The sequence below is a fragment of the Acipenser ruthenus genome, chromosome 8 (genome assembly GCF_902713425.1).
Source record: "Acipenser ruthenus chromosome 8, fAciRut3.2 maternal haplotype, whole genome shotgun sequence".
NCBI lineage: Eukaryota > Metazoa > Chordata > Actinopteri > Acipenseriformes > Acipenseridae > Acipenser > Acipenser ruthenus.
This window is the reverse complement of record NC_081196.1, coordinates 17,948,577-17,964,159: the sequence shown is the minus strand read 5'-3', so window position 1 is coordinate 17,964,159 and position 15,583 is coordinate 17,948,577. Positions and strand designations below refer to the sequence as shown.

Here is a 15,583-nt window from a genome sequence, read left to right as displayed (position 1 = left end):
GCATAGCATTTATTAATCAGACTCAACAACATACCATAGCTTTAGGGTTCTGTGAAGAAGAGCATCTACATTATATGTACAGTATCGACACAAATTTTGGACACAACAATCACGGAATCTTTAACAATATGCTAAATATTTTAATGAGCAAGACATCTCACAAGTAGAATTGTAGCCTGAAATGTTCCCCTTTTCCTAGGAAAGCAGTGCAACTGGCGATGGGGAGTTGTTACTGGATAACCTCATCCAAACTACTTGCTTACTAAATATCTTGGTATCCCTGAATAGTTACTTGTCTAGTAATCTGAATAAAGTTATCCAGCAACAAACCCCCATTCCCAGGTGTACTGCTTACCAAGAAAAAAAGGTAACATTTTGTGGTGCTGTTATACGTGTGAGATGAATTGCTTGTTAAAGATGAGACGATTATCTATTCAGAGATACCAAGGTATTTGGTCTGAATGAAGAAAAATAGGCAATACACTGGCCATCCCTAGTCTTGTTGTAAATCATGTGTTGTTTCCATGATTTGTGCCGGCACTGTATTTGCAGATGATTACAACTTAGAGACAACAAACTGAGGTGCTTATACCAGAGAGGGAGACAGTTTTGTCAAAGTTAATTTGTTGAAACCTGTAGTGTTAACTACAGTATTATGTGTCCTGCTTCACAGAGAGGCACTGTCCCTTTAAACATTTTACCTTTGATATCCCATCTTAGACAGGGGACTGTTGCCATCATCATTTCATGCCCAGTTGCTTTGTCAAAATGTAGACCAAAACCACACAGGCCCCCCATTTCATAAGACCAGATTTAAAATTCAGCTTTTCAATTGCATTTCAGAGACATTAGCATTTTGACTGTAATTCTTCATATATCACAATTTTGGCAGCATTACAGTAACATAGTAAATGCTATAACAACATGCTATTAATAATATGCATGTTTCTTTGCTGTGGTAACAATCACAGTACAGTATAATATTTTGTCCATTTCAAGTGTGGTACAAATGATCACTGCACCACTACAACATGTGAAAAACAAAATAACACAAAGCTGTTTCTTCAGGACACGTAGTTCTGCTTGATGACAGGAACACAGTGTTTGTTTCGAGAACTAATGAGATGTGTACTATGTATTTAAGGCATATTTATAATTTTCTATATGTAACCAAGAAGAGCCAAAAGCAGAAGTGCCAGTATATGATGTATTTTATTTTTAATATTTAATTTGCCATGAATATTATATAACATCCTATTTTTATTTATATTAGGTTGAACTGATAACTCTTCACTTACTAAGATGGTGAATAAAAAATAGATGCAACCATTTCAACAAGATGCTTTTAAATATGACACTTAAAGCTTACAGTAAGTGAGTTTTGATGCCACCTTCTGGTACCGTCTCATACATGCCAACAGTCCCTATATGGTTGGGACAGTCCTGATTTCACGTCCCACGTCCCGATGCATAGGAAGAAAGTCCTGATATTTACACATAGAAAAAAATTCATCTATTCTGCACAGTAGAGTTAGTGAAAACCACATGCTGTGCACTTCGTGAGGCTGACACATCTGCTGATCACTAACTCACCGGTATACAAATGTAAGAACGCTTCATTGTGTCTGTGTTTACTGTCATGTTGGTCGTGCGGTGTTGAGTTGAGGGGATACGTCAAGGGGACAAGCGTCCCGCTCAAGTTTCCAAATGTTGACAAGTATGCTGTCTTGGCAAGGAGGCACTGTGTTCTTGTCTACTGTTGCCAAATTTATGATACCGTATGCAAATTAGCATCCTGGATCTTAACCTTCTTAGGTTTTTTTTCTAACCCCAAATCATAAAAACACGATCAATCATGTGAACCAGTAAAATGTTAAAGATTGTTGAAAATGTAACTTGCTATAATTGTATGCCATAATAAAAGCTGTGACATGTACCAAGGGCAATCAGATTTCAAATAAGGTTTCTTTATTATGGTGCAAGCACATATACACCTATACATACGTTTATTTCTATTTACAATATAGTGACAGATTAAATGAAGGTGGAATTTTCTCTGAGAATATCCAAAGCTGGAAACTGTGTTATACTAATTATTCTAAGTATTCTACATAAAACCTGAATGAACCAGTAACCAACACTGAACATGCGTGGCTGTTTCAGACAGGTGGCACCTCTCTCTTTCAGTTGTATAAAAGAAAAGAAAATTGATTCTGAGGTTTACTGGCATGAAGGGTGCAATATACTGTATAAAGTATACACTACGCATCCTCATGGTAGTATTTAGGAGAATATTGTCCTTAGAATTGCGTGTGGTTTTAAATGTCAATTTCTGAGTAATATTTAATCACACATAAAATATAACACAGAGAAGAACGCACCCTAGACAGCATCATCCAGCTGGCCTATTGCATATGACATTTTCAATCTGTCACCAACAAGCATTTCCCAGATGGTCTAGGTCTTTCACTTCTCTGAGAAATGCTCGAGAATCTTGTTTTCTACTAATTTGAATGAGATTGGTCTGAAACGTTTCTACTAAAACCACTATTGGAGACATAATTGAGACTCAAAAGAGAAATACAAGACAATTTAAGTGAACATTCAACAGAAAACTGCACATATGTATTTATCTGAAAATTGTCATATTCACATTTAAACTATGTGTAAATACACTGCAATAAACTTCATCCTATGTGTTCATTTTCTCTATTGAAGTCAAGCAGGTTAGGAAAATGACACAGGATGGAATTTATTCTTCAGTGGATAAAAAAAATCTTCAGATACATTTCAGTATTAGAATAACAAGTATTTATTTTGTATTTCTTGTGTGTCCGTTTAAATATATCTCTCTTTAAATGCTCAGAAGGAAACATGACTCAAGCATTTCTCAGAGAAGTGAAAGAGACATAGGTGAGCAGCACATTTTCAGTGTGGTTTTTGCCTGTTTTTTCAGTACATGACCTTCAAGCATTAGTAGATGTAGCAATTCTACAAGAAAACATAATGTGAGTAGATGGCAATATGTGTTATGTCAACGAGTTTAAAAAGTGCTAATTTCTCTTCAATTAATGTTTGCAAACACAAATAAAAATGAAATCTGGAAATTATTGTTATACCGTACCAAAGATAAAGCAGCCAATATTTAGTTAAAAGAATATTCAGATATGTGCTTTCTTCATTCCTAACACACTGAGGTGTAGCTTTGACATTTTAGGAGACAAATACAATCCATACAGTATAAAATAGAATATCATCATCCTGACCATACCCACACACCCCCAGCAAGTAACTAACTGTTTATTATTGTTAAGGGTTTGGGGTATTTTCCTTTCAGGCAAGAAGTTGATCAAGACAATACACTATTATCCAGGTGAACCATAACTGTCAAGCGTTTTCATTCTCTGCTCCTCTCTCACAGTTCTTTCCTTGGTTTGCATTTGTTCAGCTGTACTGTATATTCCAGAGCCTTATTTGTATGTGAAGCAATTCCAAGCTGCCAGGCAGAGATCAGGAAAGTCAGCGTACAGTTTTCAAGATCATATGCTAGTTAAACTTCCATGCCGTTTTCTTTCTTCTGGCTCTTTGAAATCCAAAGTGTTGACTGGTCCTGGTTGGTTTTGGTTCGTGGTTTGCTGTAGAATATTAAATGCAGTAAATGACTAAGATCAAGTGCAATATTTATTTTTTATTCAGCTCATTTTTGAACTAAGTCTACCTGGAAAGTTATTATGTATATGTGTGTGTCTCACTGCAGCAATTCCCACAAGAGCTCTGGAGAACTGAAGGACAGTGCATGCCTTCCAATTCCACAACCAAGCTAATTGCCGCTTTACTCCCAGGAGCTCTGCAGCAGATGTTGGCAAGCTACCGGCTCCTGGAGAACAAAGTCCAGCCCTGCAGGTGTCCGCTTTGAGCTCACTGGGCACCTGGCTAGTAGGGTCTGCTGTAGTGCAGTGAGAAGAAACAGTACCTGCAGATTTTGCCCAGTTAACATCAGAAGCTTCACACAGCCATTATGACTCACCTCTGCACACCGTGCAGTCATGTACCTTTTTTTTTTTACTTTTAAAACAAAATACAATATAAAATATATTTTACTTGCTTTTGATGAAAATATAACATGACCTGGAAACATTTTGAGATGCTTCAAATATAAACCTGTCTAACCTGACTGTTATATGTTAATGTGTGTGCAGAAACAACACACATGCCTATAATTAACTGCAATATGCCTTTAGTGACTGTTTTGAAAAAAAAAATGAAATGAAATCAAGAATTATATGAGGTATCTTTTAAAAATGTACACTATAACCAAACACCTACACAGAGGTTTCCAGAAGTATTTACACCTTCCTATTTTTACAATGAAAAATACATCAGTTCACTTTGATATTAATACCATGAAGAAATATAGATATGCATTATGATACTATCAATAACCAGCACTAAAGAATGCCCTTAGCAAGTTCCATCACAATTGGACAAGCAGATCTCTAGTAACAATATAACTAGGGCTTCTGTTTTTTGGTTTTTATAAATTTTGTTTTTTGGTGCTTATTTTTAGCTATTTTCGAGTTTTATGTAAATCTTTTTTTTCAGGGCTTTTGTTTTTAATATACTGTAGGAAATTAGTGTTTTCGGTTACTTTCCAAAATGCATTTTTTTTTCTGTCAAAATATGTATAGTTGTACCTCGACGGTACCTGTACACTTAAGTTATACCTTCTTTCCTTTGCTGTCTTCCACATCTAAATCCCTATGGTCACGGGCACATTGTTCTGGGGTTTTTGTGTGTAGGCATTTTTGTACATTTCATCACAATTCTGTTTTAAATCCTCCGTATCTTAAATGTAATACAGCTTTAAATCCCCTAACAAGCCTCCATCCTGATTGTAATCTCGTTTTAAATCTTGCAAGCGGAGTCTCCAATACAAATGTAGGATTGAGCTGTCACTCAGTAGTTGGGGGAGGGTTTAAAGTATTCAGAACGAATGATAGATGCAAGTCAGGAAGGCGGGACATTGCCCAGCAACACTGGAAAATGTATATATTATTATTTTTGTAGTAGGTTTTATTTTTTTATTGGGTAAAGAGTAAAGTCAACGTGAATTGATTAACCATTTACGCAGTTTTTCCGCTGTTTATTGGCTATCCACCAATTTCATCTTTTTTGTATCGGGGGTGTTTTATTAGGTTTTATCGGTTAAAACCGAAACTCAGAAGCCCCAAATAGAACAGCCAGTCTCCATATAACCTCAGATTAAGATAATACATTAAATGAAAAAGATGGTCAAAAGAAGTTTCATCACAATTGGATCAGTGGTTCTCTAGACACAGTATATGCACAACACAAGGTGACATTCATATTGACCATGTCTGGATGCATGTAGTGTATGTACACCCACCTCCACATAACCATGTCGCTGGGTACATGCATCCACATTGGGAGACTATAACACTACATCAGGGGTGGGCAATTCCGGTCCTGAAGGGCCGGGGGTCCCTCCTGGCTATTGTTCCAACTGTGCTCTAAATTACTTAATTAGACCAATAATTGGTCCAGTTAAGTAATTTTGGGCAAAGTTGGAACAAAAGCAAGGAGGGACAATGGCCCTCCAAGACCAGAACTGCCCACCCTTGAACTACATGGTTAAAATAGTGAGGCCACTTACCTTTTGCTTAACATTTGGAAACAGCAGGTCCCTGAGGCCACTAGTATCAACAGCAGCAAAGGTATGGTTGGAATAATAACGTAAATAAGAAGTAAACCTAAAAAAAGGATAACATTTAACTTCAAAAAATCTATTTAAGAAAAATGAATACAGAATTATAAAAATCCACATCCTGACAGTCAGTATTATTTCAACCCCAAAGGCAGTAGTAATTAGGGTTGACACCTGGCCCCATAATTCCGGAGCACTGGGAGACAGAACAGGATTTTGAAGTTGCCTTTAAACTGAAAGAACTCAACAAGTGAATTGAGTGCTAAACCTTTGCTAAATTGATTCTGTTGATTAATTATCTCGAGGCAGCATGACAATACATAATAGCGTTTAACAAATTAAATAAATAAATATGTACCATCATCAATATTTATTTATTTTATTAATAGTTTTAAAAATATATATTTTAAAGTTTCTTTATAATTTCTAATAGTATATTGCCTTCTCCCGCTAAAATCATTAATACTGACCAGCTGTTCACTATTCCTGACACCACGGATCTGGGCAATACACATAGACCCTGCACCACAGAGATAACACAGACATAAACAAACAAGATAGCTGCTTCCGCATCCAGAGCTCAAAGAATATTATGGTTATTTGCAAAATACAGCAAACAAGGGGTGGGGCGGGGCTGGAGATGCAGTACTGAGTGTCCTGTTGATATGCAGTGCCTTTTAAACCTGTTTTACTGTGAAAAAAAAAACTTTTAAACAGTGCGTGTAAAATAAACAGCGCGTGTGAAAATAAATTGGACCTGACGTGCCTGAGACATTGAATAAATGGACCGCTAAGGGTTAAGCAAGTGTTTAGTGCTCAATTCACGTGTTTATTTCTTTCAGTTTAAGGGCAACTTAAAAATCCTGTCCCATCCCAAAGTGTTCTGGAATTATGGGGCCACGTGGCATCCCTAGTAGTAATATACATATAAATGTGTCAGACCTTATGATTCTGAAAACAATGTCCACCTCATAGTAACTTTATCTTTTTAGCTCAGACTTTACCTGAGGATCCTGAAACATGTTGCGCATCTTCCTCAGGCTTGCTGGGTGGATCATTTTTTGCAGGTGTCTTGGTTGGTGAAGTTTCTAAAATATGAAATGAAAGCAATAATAAAAATAAATACTATTATAAAGATTTGTATTATTATTATTGGCATCCTTGTAGCTTTAAAATTCAGATTTTTAAAGCCTACATATTTACAACATACTTAAAGCTTGGTATACAACCATCTTAAACCACCTTAATAAATGGGAAAAGCCAAATTCGTAACAACATAGATTCAGATTTGGGCTTTGACCCTTTACATAAATATTTAAAAAGACATAATATCTTTACATGTACATTAAAAGTATGGGGTGCAGTGTGTAAAAGAAAAAAAAAGTGTTAATATTTTATGCTGAAATTTGCATATATTCAATTAACATTACAAGAGCCAATCAAATTGTGTGAAAGCACACAGTGGGTGGAGCTCATTTGCTTACAAACTCCAGATTTAGCTGGCCAGTTAAATATTTAGCTAAATGTTAAATCTTGTTAAGAGATTTAAGATTTAGTTAAATATTTAGCTAAATGTTAAATCTTGTAACTAGATTTATAAATTATATCTGAATGTACACATTTAAAGAAAATATTTATTTATTTTCACAACATTTATAAATCTGAGGAAAAAATACAAGATTTAAGTTAAATCTGGAAAAAAAGACATGTTAAAATATTAACGCTTTTTTTTCACGTGGCACCCCGTAAAAAAGGTGGTTCTTACCAAGTTTAAGTATATACACTTATGACCAAAAGTTTTGCATCGCCTAGAATTTTACGATTGAGACATAATTAAAATAAAAACATAATTTAAATAATTTCTTTAACATCATGTAATCAAAGAAACTACAAATAATATTGCCAGAGTTTACCAGAAGCCATAATAGTAGTACAGTATTTCATGTTCGATTTTGTCAGTTTTTTGTTAAGTATATTGAAAACTACAAGTCGTAACATTATTCAGCAGATTTCATTTGACTTTATGAAGCAAAATGTGTTAATTCTATAAGTTGCAGAACTTTTGGCCATAACTGTACACACACACACACACACACAAACACATGCATTCAATAGAACCATTCTACAGATTAAACATGACAAACAACCATTCCTCCTTACCATAGTCTGGCTCTGCTCTGTCTCCTAATTCTTTCTCCAAGATGCTTTCTTTATAGGAAGATAAATTTAATGCATCATTTCAGTATCAGTAATATGGTAGCTGTGGTGTTGCATACAGAGGTTGCTAGGCTTAAATTCCTGTGTGTTGTATGCACTACATTTTATCAAGTTTTGCGGCAGGTGAATGCAAGCAGATCAAATTAGGGCTGGGGCATTTTTTGCCCATTATAGCTTAACTCAAGACACCTATGAGACTCAGGGCCCAATACACAGAATGTTTTACTTGGCGGTCATACCATTTCTGTCTTAATATCAGTGCTAATACCATTCTTCAGCAAATAATCTAACACATAGGTCAATCTGTGTACTTGAATTTGTGCTATTAACACATTTTCTTAATGGTGCTTTATTAACATTTCTGAGGAGTTCCCTTGTTAATTATAAAATCCCTGCAATTCACCGAGATGCAGGACACTTGTTAGCACCTTTATTAAGACTAGGAGAATTCAGGTTTTAAAAAATGAGGTATTAACCCATTGTTATAAACAGGAATAGTAGGAAGATATCTGCCATTCTTTGTTTACAAAGCACGCACCACAGAGCAAGAATTAGGCAGGAGAAATCCCGTCCGCCCCATATCAGATGACATGTTTGTTAAAACGTTTCGCCCTACACGGCAGGCAATATCAGAATTATGTGAGAAGCTTAGACCCGAATTGGAGTCTACAACCAGGCGATCACATGCAGTTTCTGTTGAGGCTAAGGTTTTATTCCCAATTTGAAATAGCCAATTGTATTTTAGGCTCAGCTCACCGCTACCACCCCTGCGCTGACTCAGGAGCGGCGAAGACGAACACATGCTGTCCTCCGAAATGTGTGCCGTCAGCCGACTGCTTCTTTTCACTCTGCTGGACCACCATGCAGCCAACCCAGTGCTACAGCGTCGGAGGACAACACAGCTCTGAGCAGCTTATAGGCAAACCTGCAGGCGCCCGGCCAGTCTACGGGGGTTACTGGTGCGCGGTGAGTCGAGGACACCCTGGCCGACCTAAGCCCCTCCCCCTGGGCGTCGCTCAGCCAATTGTGCGCCGCCCACTGAGAACTCCCGCCTACGGTCAGCAGTGGAATAGCCTGGACTTGAACCGGCAACCTACAGGCTATAGGGTGCATCATGCTCTCCACGCGGAGTGCTTTTACCAGATGCACCACTCGGGAGACCCCATTTTACGATGTTTTTAACTGCGGTTATTTCATGTTACAATTAGTATAATTTTACACCAAAATACTACACATTCATATATAAGAATAGCCTATAGGAATCTTGCAGAAGGGTTGTAAGCCACACAACCCAACTTAAATGTCTGATATCAGATCGGCCTGCCACAAATTATTCTGTTTGTGTTGCAGTGAGAGATTAATTTTGAAAATGTTTGAATCAAACAAAATGAAAAACAAAATGATGGAATAAATAGGCTACATTAAAGCCCCTTTCACACTGGCACGCTCTACCTGGGTTGTGACCCGGTGTCAAGTGGGTTGGTTGTTCAGTGTTTTTTGTGTTTGTTAAACCTTTTTATTTTTGTTTATTTAATAAAAGAGCTGAGCTCCATTGCGCCACAGTTTCGTTCGCAGTTGCTGTGTGTCTTGCATTCATTTCCTGGCCTGACGTCACCCCTCCAGCCAGCCTGTTCACAATGCCCAAATACGTCAGTTCACAATGTACATGCTCAGCTGACTGTATAAAAAGTGTCACCACTATACAGTAAAACAGGAAAATACTCTTACAATAGTACACGTAAAGGAGGTAAATTTAATGATGCAGCACTGGCAATGGTTTTGGATTTGGGAATGCAATACACTTAGGCAGGATATACACTTAAACGATATAAAGTACACTTAAGTGGGATAGACTCTATAACAGGAAGGGTTACATGTAGTCAGACTCATTTATTTTGACTTATTTATTTTTTGATAATTTACTGATTGTGAAAATACAATATTTCTAAAAGATGGACATAGCATCTACTGTTGTTCGTTCAGGTAAGTATTTAAATATTCAGGAACATTTGTTTTTAGATCGTAAAATGCCGTGAAATAAGCCATTTTTTTACAGTGGAAAAAAACAGCCCAGCTCATGACATGCAACATAGGGTTGTATATTATAATCCTATTACATTCCCATATTGCAAATATGCACCCACCCAATGTATAAATACATTTTTTCGGATATTTGTTCTTAATTTTACCCCAGACCTTTTCTATTGACTGTTAAGACTCGTACCTCTGCCCTTCGTAAGGATTTTTTTAAATATTTAAAAATGTACTCATTAATTTATCTTGAATGGGGATAATCCCTGGAATAGAATCCATTTGTAATGAACGAATTATCGCAGATCAATTAAAAGCCTCTCAATAAAATATGCTCTTGGCGTGGCCACACACTTAAGCAGAAAATAGAGGATGTCGTTAACATTTGTGGCCTAGATATAAACATGCTCACAGATTGCCAAACAAAAAACTGTGGATCAGACACTTTTTCTGTGTTATACAACAGCTTCTACAGCTTGTAAGATGTTTTATTTGAGGTGTACAAATATTACCATGCCAAAAGTTCAGTACATCAAATATTCTTTATAAATCATGTCCTCATCGCTATTCAACCAGAGTGTTGCATTTCATGCACGAGAGGGCTTACATTTTGGAAGAACTTAGTTTTTGGGATGGCATTGGGAAAGATGAGGAACTAGGAACCAGGCAATAAAGCAGCTGCACAGTGTGTATGTTTCACTCATAGTTAGATGAAGAAGTCTAGTTATCATTTCTATTGGATTGCCCCCCATAAGATTTTAGTTTTTTGCTGCTCCGTAATTACATAAAATGCTGTCTTGGTCCACATTTTAAAAACAAAGGTTAAGTTTGTAACATAAAAAAATGAGTACCTGTAATAGAAAGCATCATTTAGCAGACACTAATGAGAACAAAGCAGCATTTATACAAAGCCAACAGGTGCCGCAGGTACACAACCTCAAATGCAAAGCAAGTGCATCCAGCACAGGCAGTTATGAGGTAAATGTAGCCACCACAGATTAATTGTAATAGTCCCATAAACAAACAAAAACATGGGTGATTTTGTTTGGAGTCCCTATGACTTAACATCACACCCTGGTGAGAGGAGGTTTAGCTGCTGTGTGCCAGGGCTCTGGAATTCCCTGCCAACTGCTATTAAGGGGGTGTCACAAAGACGGCCAGAGTGGGTGGCGTCAGACCGGAAGCAGGAAGGAATTCAAACACAGACAGACGGTGATGGTGATGAGCTGAGTGCAATGGCTGCACTCAGCGTTTATTAACAAATAAAAGGGTTGTAAACAGTACAAAAACAGGACACGGCACTTGACGCCAAAATAAACAGACATACAAAACGGACTAACACTAAACAAACGGTGCACGGACAGACAAACACGGTGAGTGAAAAGACTATTTACTTTATATTTACGTTCTTATTATTTAGTTTCTCCTTCTCCACACTCGTTCTCCACTCACCGAACACCTAACCCTGAGTGCAAGAAATGTGCGTCTATATATACTATTGTGCTGGGATTCAATTACTAATTAATTATTCACTTGAATCCCAGCACGTGAATTAATTCTGTGCAACCCCGTGCTCACATATTACATTTAACCAGCACGTGAAGGGATTTGTGCTCTCCTCGTGCCTAAATACAAATCTACACTTTAAATACACGTGAAACACAGACCCGTTTATATCCCGTGTACCAATGACTATACACCAACATTAACACACGCAACATACAACACAAAACACACAAATGCACACAGGGGCGGGGCGCATTGCCACATATACCCCCCCTTGTGCGCAGCACACATGGCCTCAACGGCCACCTCCCCCCTTAAAAACCCAGCAGTCCAGGACAAAGTCTCGGGCTGGGAAGGGAGGCTTCAGTGGGCCCATGGCTGGAAATGCTGTCAGCTCCCCTGCCGGTAGTGGCACGGCTGACAGCATGCTGGTCCCGTCCTGCAGCGAAAAAGTTGCGGGGGCAGGTGGTCCCCCGACCTCCCCCTTCTTCGTAGCCGGCAGCTCCCTCCTGTGGGGCTCCGGCCACAAGAACTCCTGCAGCGAAACTGCTGCTGGGGAAAGTGGTCTCCAGACCTCCTCCCCCTTCTTCGTGGCCGGCAGCTCCCCTTTCTGGGGCTCCGGCCACCGTACTCCCTGCGGAGGTACGGGCAGCAGAGGCAGCTCCTGCTCCTCTGCTCCGGGCGGTGGCGGAGGCAGAGGCAGCTCCAGCTCCTCTGCTCCTGGCGGTGGTGGAGGCAGAGGCAGCCCCAGCTCCTCTGCTCCTGGCGGTGGTGGAGGCAGAGGCAGCTCCAGCTCCTCTGCTCCTGGCGGTGGTGGAGGCAGAGGCAGCTCCAGCTCCTCTGCTCCTGGCGGTGGTGGAGGCAGAGGCAGCTCCAGCTCCTCTGCTCCTGGCGGTGCTGGCTCCCTCTGCTGTGGCGGCTGGGCATGTGCGCGCCGTGCTGCCTTCAGCAGCATAGCGAGAGGCTGCTGGGGGACACCAGCATCCTGCCCTTCTCCCCCCCAAAAATTTTCAGGGGGTTGAGCCTGTAACCCCTCCCCTTCCGGCTCTTGGGGCTGAACCAGCAGGCATTTTCCCTCTGCTGGTGGCTTGGGTCCCAGAGCTGTGGAAGCCCCGACTTGCCTCCCTTTGGGCTGTGGACGCACCGACTCCTCCCTTTTGGGCTGTGGACGCACCGACTCCTCCCTTTTGGGCTGTGGACGCACCGACTCCTCCCTTTTGGGCTGTGGACGCACCGACTCCTCCCTTTTGGGCTGTGGACGCACCGACTCCCCCCTCTTGGGCTGTGGACGTTCGGGCTCCCCCCACTCAGGCGTAGGACGTTCGGGCTCCTCCCACTCAGGCGTAGGATGTTCGGGCTCCTCCCACTCAGGCGTAGGACGTTCGGGCTCCTCCCACTCAGGCGTAGGACGTTCGGGCTCCTCCCACTCAGGCGTAGGATGTTCGGGCTCCTTCCACTCAGGCGTAGGACGTTCAGGCTCCTTCCGCTTGGGCTGTGGACGCTCAACCAGCAGGCATTCACCCTCTGCTGGTGGAGATGGGGACAGCAGGTACTCACCCTCTGCTGGTGGAGATGGGGACAGCAGGTACTCCTCTGCTGGTGGTCCTGCTACCTGGGCTGCTGTTTCGTTTATGGTTGCCTCCAGGTAGTTGAGGACAAACTCCACACCCTCCTCCAAGGTGTTTGGGGTGTGTTCCTGCTGATATGCCTCCCATCTCTCACTGTCCATCATCCACAGGACCCGGACGACTATGGGCAGAGACTGGTCCTCCAGCCCAGCATTCTCCAGGAACCAGCCCCGCAGTTTGATGGCGTCTTCTGCCATTGATTTTTTTTTTTTTTTTTTTTTTTTTTCCCCAAAACAATATTTGTAATCTTTTTTTTTTTTAATCCAGACCCCTCCTGGTCTGACGCTTGGAGGCGCGGCTATCCCACGAAGACACCACGTGTCACAAAGACGGCCAGAGTGGGTGGCGTCAGACCGGAAGCAGGAAGGAATTCAAACACAGACAGACGGTGATGGTGATGAGCTGAGTGCAATGGCTGCACTCAGCGTTTATTAACAAATAAAAGGGTTGTAAACAGTACAAAAACAGGACACGGCACTTGACGCCAAAATAAACAGACATACAAAACGGACTAACACTAAACAAACGGTGCACGGACAGACAAACACGGTGAGTGAAAACACTATTTACTTTATATTTACGTTCTTATTATTTAGTTTCTCCTTCTCCACACTCGTTCTCCACTCTCCGAACACCTAAGTGCAAGAAATGTGCGTCTATATATACTATTGTGCTGGGATTCAATTACTAATTAATTATTCACTTGAATCCCAGCACGTGAATTAATTCTGTGCAACCCCGTGCTCACATATTACATTTAACCAGCACGTGAAGTGATTTGTGCTCTCCTCGTGCCTAAATACAAATCTACACTTTAAATACACGTGAAACACAGACCCGTTTATATCCCGTGTACCAATGACTATACACCAACATTAACACACGCAACATACAACACAAAACACACAAATGCACACAGGGGCGGGGCGCATTGCCACAGGGGGTCAAACATTATTTGTTTTTTTTAAGTTGGAATGTCTGGAGGGATAGCCAAATCCACCTTTTCCAGAGTGCTAGGCAAATTCCTGCATGTCATGCTGAAAAGGGCAGGCTAATACATTTAATTTCCTAAGGATACTAGCATAACTGATGTTGGCTGAGGCGTTTCCAAACAACTCCATTTTATAGAGTGACCTCAGCCGTAAGGACTCTCAGCTCCTTCTCAGAAAACCTTTCTTTTCCATGCGTCAAGAGGACTTTGCTGTCCATCCTATATATACATATACAGTATATATATATATTTTGGTTTGTATTTTCGTGCTCTGTTCTCCTAACTCCGTCACCTCTGGGCTGCAAGTGCAGCCGCTAAATAGACAGATGTGCTCATTGAGACCCTCATTATCATAATTGCAGATAATTATTTGTGCACGTTGAGTAATTTGCATTGCTTTTAAGCTTACACAGGGTACAGTGCAAAATAATTGCCTGCAATGCAATTTGAATTTTGCAACCGCAGTTGTTTGCACTGCGCCTGTACTTACATCTACTCCTATGTGTTTTATGCATGAAAGAGATACATTGACAATGACTAGCTACACTGGTTTATTTTAACTTGAAGAATAATGTTGATCAATATCTCATATTGTTTTTTATCACTGGCAGCAGCACCAGAAGTAGTGGGGTCTACAGTACCACAGATTCACAGAAGAGACCTAAATTATGCTTCGTTATACATATGGGATATTTATTAAAATTATTGGTTTACAGGAGCAGAACGGTATTGTTGATATTGTTATTGACCTCAACTATAAAACAATTAGAACCCACCCCAGTTCAGATTCATGAGTGCAATGAGGTTAATTTTCTTGCTTATCATGGAAACACTGAAAGCAGTATTTAGACACATTAAAATGAAGCTGCAGTATGTGTACTGTACCTGGTTCATACTTGCAGATAAAGTTGTGCTTCATGTTGCACCTGTCATCGTTCCACTGGTAAAGATATGCACCTCCAAGTCCATGCTGTGCAGTTGGCTGATGGTACATCACTACACACGCTTCCCCGCCACAAGAAGGCTCATCGTAATACCAGTTTCTAACATAAGAATAATGGATACTTGGTTTGAGTGATTAAAGCACTTAGAGCTAACAAAATTATTCCAGTAAATCTAAGGCTGCATTCACACTGGGTCAGTTTCAAACAGACGGTCTTGTTCGCTTAGTTTGAAACAATGTATCAATGTGCTTGCTGTTCACACTTATTATTATTCGTTTATTTAGCAGACACCTTTATCCAAGGCAACTTACAGAGACTAGGGTGTGTGAACTATGCATCAGCTGCAGAGTCACTTACAATTACATCTCACCCGAAAGACGGAGCACCAAGGAGGTTAAGTGACTTGTTCAGGGTCACACAATGAGTCAGTGGCTGAGGTGGGATTTGAACTGCAGACCTCCTGATTACAAGCTAAAATTTTTTGTCCTTTTCCATTATTTTCAGGACCAAGTTCGTTTGTGTTCAGAATGCAGTTTTCAAG

The 15,583-nt window shown here is 40.2% G+C and overlaps 1 protein-coding gene across 2 annotated transcripts in view; it reads right to left on the bottom strand.

Annotated features, from left to right (window-relative positions):
- Positions 1-168: 168 nt before the first annotated feature.
- Positions 169-15,583, bottom strand: part of LOC117407478 (chondrolectin-like) — a 33,029-nt gene continuing 17,614 nt past the window's right edge. Inside the window, exons 4-8 of one of the 2 annotated variants that reach the window (XM_034012563.3) lie at positions 14,984-15,141; positions 7,886-7,933; positions 6,730-6,813; positions 5,675-5,771; positions 169-3,635 (exon numbers count right to left, since the gene is read on the bottom strand). In XM_034012563.3, coding sequence (XP_033868454.2) covers positions 3,551-3,635; positions 5,675-5,771; positions 6,730-6,813; positions 7,886-7,933; positions 14,984-15,141 — 472 coding nt within the window. In that variant the 3' untranslated portion in view covers positions 169-3,550. The remainder of the gene's footprint in view (positions 3,636-5,674; positions 5,772-6,729; positions 6,814-7,885; positions 7,934-14,983; positions 15,142-15,583) is intronic. The other variant, XM_034012564.3, reaches the window with a different exon arrangement.